Genomic DNA, 4,651 nt, shown 5'->3' with positions numbered 1-4,651 from the left:
TACCACCGGTTGGGAAACACTGCCTTAGAGCAGTCTTTTTTCTATAACGCCTCCCTTTAGTAACGGCCCTGTGTCGGTTATAGCTGGCTAACTAAACACTGCAACATGATAAAAACATAATATGGATAAATTTTAGCTTGCTTATTTTAACTGAAAGTGACGTCACGAATAAACGGTTGGTGACGACACATATGAGTCATCAAAAAAGTGTTTTTATGACGCAATGCTTTTTGTGGCGTAACAGTAACATGCGGGTTTTTCAGTAATATAGCTTGCGCCCCCCATGAGAAATGGTTGACGTTTCCAATTTCCTGACGCAACGTCGTTCCCTGTCGTGCGCCATATGACGTCATCGAGCTTAGTGCCTGGCGCGATCACGTGGAACGAAAAGCGGTTCCAATACTGGCGTAAGTCCACCCTCCGAGAGGATGTTTTAGCGGTAGTTGTTGAAACGTATAAAGTCCATGCATAGCTTGTTGTCAAAATACTTGCAATGATTTCTGTGTGCCGTGGCCAACGACCTATGGTTGAACACAAGCCAAGGTATTCCTGTGGGACAGTGTGACACATTGGTGACTAACAACAGTGACGTGTGACGGTTGTTACACAACTTCCGGGGAATGATGAATTATTTAAAGTATTTTATTTGTATTGATTTGGATTGTGGGTAAACGACACACGTATGTTAGACTTCCGCTGGCTGCAGCATTAGTGGATTTTGTTAAGCATCGTTACGATAAGTTATGTTGCTTTTTCGAGGATCTTCAATTATGTTGTGTAACAATATATACACAAAGAAAGTCGGCAGTGCATATAAGTTTGCGAATACAATGCAGGAAGCTTGGTAAAACCTGTAACCACTGGACTGTGAAAAACTGTCTGCCGGTTGTCAGGAAAAGAATGGCAGTTTCGCATGGGTAGATCGTTTGGATGTACAAATACATCTTGCTCGGTTAGGATATGTTCGGTAAGGTGTTTTAGGGGGCCGAAGTGCCGGTTTCAAAAGGCAAAGTGACCTTGACCTTCACTTTTGGCAATAAAAGATGCCATATTACTATTCATCATGATACCTGGTGATCAAAATCTATTTTCAGTTTTAATTCGGTTTTCTAAATAAGTGCGCCATTATGATGCGTTTCCTGAATTCGACTTTAATTATCCATTATTGTTACTTATATCAAATGGATATAACGGGAACGAATTTACCTCAGTGAATAATTTAGTTGGAGAACCTCATGAAGAAAATCTGAAATTGCTGGATGTGTTGGAAGGAGATATGTCATTTGAGTTGGACACGTTGATAACAAAAAGTTTGCAATCACCAAAACGAGCCACCTGCTGAAGTTGAGACATCAACATCACCGCCAAGAAAGAGTACAACACAATTTAATGGCGAAAACGAACCACCTGTTGATACTAAGACATTAACATTACCACCTCATAGAGCATTGCGCAATCTCAATAAACTACACAGAATCCCTCGTAGTCGTGAATCATGTTCAGTCTTGAGGCAGCTTCTGGCTTTGCGCCAGATTGAGAATATTCGCAAGCTAAATGACGGAATGGTTGAATCAGTAGAAAAAAAGCTTCACATTCTTGAAATGATACAAGCTGATGCAATTTGCTTAATAAAGTTATGTAAAAACAGTGAAGAACTTCAAAGTTTAGAATCATTGCGTGGTTTTCCTAAAACTTTCTCACCAAATATTGATGAGATATATGAAGTAACGGGAGAACAGTTGCACAACTACTTCGAACAACGAAAAAATGAAACCAAGAAGAAACTGGAACAAATTAGTCAGAAAAGAAATGGATTTGGTTGGCTTGGTACAAATAAAGACCAAACAGTAAATTTCGTTGATACCATGCAAAAATTGGATAAACACCTTACTTATCTTGAAACAATAAGAGATCTTATCCCAGAAGACCAACTAGAAAAGCTAAGTAAAATTTATGACACTGAAGATTTTACAGACACTGAAGATTTTACAAACACAGATCAGGATTTAGTAGATCGTGTCCGAATGGTTGAAGCATATAAACAACTTCTTGCACTGCAACAGATTGTAACAGTTAGAAAATTAGTTCATACTTTTCAAGAACCTGAGAGTAATGTAGTCGTTGACCAGAGCAAAAGACAGCTCCAACATGTCTTTCTAAATGCTTACTTTATTAGAAACGCGATCAGTCTTGCAAATGCACTCATAATAGCTGGTGTATACATCTCATTATTAACATACCAAAGCACAAGTGAGGCACTTACTTGCAACAAGACATACACGTGCATATACAGCTCTTTTAACATAATGTATGTTATTGCTGTTGTCCAGGTTTGTTTGTCACTTGTGATATGTCTGATTTGCGGTGTCCTTTCTGCAAAATTCGGTCCTTGTTTGAGCACAATAACTTGTAGCTTGGATTTGTTTTTGTTGCTTTGCGAACAAAGCGGAAAGACTAAGGAAGCAGAAATTTTTAGAACACTTCGTAAAAGTATTGAAGAAAGAGCACTAGAGATAAACATACAATTAAAAAAAGGTATGATTTCTGCTGCATCAATGAATGATTTGGGTTTTTTCCATTTTTACCTTGATATCACCAATGAAGATATCAGCGAATTTTTGAACAGTAAATTTGTCAAGAACAACAAGGATGAAAAGATTGCAAAGTTCCTACCAGCACTGGAAAGGTTAGGAAATAAAAAAACACCTCAAGCGAGCGGCCAGTTAAAGGATACAACGCACAAGCACGAAAAGAAAACTAGATCAAAAAACTTGAAATGGTGCGAACAAGAGCCTGAACGAAATCCATTGGTCTAGAATACATAAATTATTTTTTGCTATTATGTGCGGCAATTATGGATTGTGTTGTATGTTTAGCCTAGTTTGCGTGTCTGTCATTTAATTACATGTATATATGTGGATGTAGTTTTGCACAATATTTGTATATAACGATTGTATCCTTGAAAATCTGCTTTGTTTCTCTCCAGATCTGTTTAGAGGTCAAAATGATAGAAAAGTAATGAAAGTAGTAACTTTATGTAAAATTCAACATTATAATCGTGGCATAGCATACAAAGTAGGCCAAAAGGTTTACTACAGGCTGGTGATTCACATTCCCAAATATGTGTTTTAGTCATATATTTTAGGTCATTACACAATCAAAGGATTCAGGGCCTTCTCGAATTGTTGTCCTCAGAATCGCAATAAAAAGCAGCAAAACTACTTTATGATGTCCTGTGAAATTGTGTAACGAAGGACTTAGCTTGAGGAAGGTGGTACCCTGCTTGGGATTCTGGTAGTGGATAGTTTAACGAAGATTGATGTCCGTGTGATGGCTTCAGAAAATAAAATTTCCGTTAGAGGGGGCTAGATAGTTGAAAATTTCTGATAATTTAAGAAAATAAGTTGCGTTAACTGTGTGTCATCTTTTTTGTTTGTGCCCCATTGTCATTGTGTACTGGGAAGATGTTATTTCATTTTTAAGCGCTAGAATTCGACAAAATCTAAATTTAACAGATTCAGAAAAATTATTTGCAATTCATTTTGATATACCAAGTAACCTTTTCTTAAATTGTGCGATGTTATGTGCAAGATATGTTATTTGCATGAGCAAGTATGCGGAAACGAACTCGACCTTAACGAAATTTGTGATTTTTTTAACAATGTTCGTAAATGTGAATTTTACTTATCGCAACAAAAAGAAATACTGTATGAAAGCGGTTGATGCTTTATTGCGAGAGTCAGAAAGGGGCGAGCAACACAATAAACACGAGTATATAAGGCGGCAATCGCGACACGGGAAAAGGGCAATAGCACGCTTCAATGCACAGGCGTACACTACAGTTCGGTCGCCACAGGACCCCCCTCCAGAAGCGGGCAATTGTCACGCTGAATAGCGTTGCGGTGGTCGTACATTGCGCCGCGGTCTGCCTCTCGCTGGGGGTACGGCAACTGGAACTGGTACCGTAATGTCGACGTGAGCCGGCTTAAGGCGGTCGATCGAAATCGTTTGTGAACGACCTCCAATGTCCAAAGTGAAAGTTTTGTCCGACGCTAGCAACACCTTGTACGGGCCATCGTATGGTCTGGTCAGCGGAGGTGTATGAACGTCGCGACGAACGAACACATATGGGCTGGTTCTCAACGAGGAAGGGACGGACGGCCGAAGGTTGGCGTGACGTGACATAGGCTGCCGCAAAATTCGTTGCAATGTGTCCCGCAATGACGGCAAAAACTTGACGGTGGAGTCGCCTGCAGGGGCAATAAAATCACCAGGAACGGTCAAAGTAGTACCGTAATCAAGCTCCGCGGAAGAGGCCTGCAGGTCATCTTTGGGTGCGGTACGAACACCAAGTAACACCCACGGTAACTCGTCCAACCAATTGGAGTCAGTTAGACGCGCCATCAACGCGCTCTTTAAATGGCGATGAAATCCCTCCACCAAGCCGTTCGCTTGTGGGTGAAAAGCTGTCGCGGCAATAAGGCGGCAATCGCGACACGGGGAAAAAAATAGCACGCTTTAATGCACAGGCGAACACTACAGTTCGGTCGCCACAGTATCTTGCATAAAACTAAATGGAAAAATCCAACGTAATTTGTCATGTTTGTTTTACCTTTTCGCAGCAATGAAATGGAAAAATGATGGCCAGGCA

The 4,651-nt window shown here is 40.2% G+C and overlaps 1 protein-coding gene across 1 annotated transcript; it reads right to left on the bottom strand.

Moving 5' to 3' along the window:
* Nucleotides 1–3,882: 3,882 nt before the first annotated feature.
* LOC145913803 (uncharacterized) lies at nucleotides 3,883–4,404 on the bottom strand. Its single transcript, XM_083001563.1, has one exon. The coding sequence runs from the start codon at nucleotides 4,402–4,404 to the stop codon at nucleotides 3,883–3,885; it is 522 nt and encodes a 173-aa protein (XP_082857689.1).
* Nucleotides 4,405–4,651: the final 247 nt, after the last annotated feature.

The sequence above is a fragment of the Ascidia mentula genome, chromosome 9 (genome assembly GCF_947561715.1).
Source record: "Ascidia mentula chromosome 9, kaAscMent1.1, whole genome shotgun sequence".
In the NCBI taxonomy this organism is placed as follows: Eukaryota; Metazoa; Chordata; class Ascidiacea; order Phlebobranchia; family Ascidiidae; genus Ascidia; species Ascidia mentula.
Note: the sequence above shows the minus strand (reverse complement) of the source record. Positions and strands in the feature narration are given on the sequence as shown.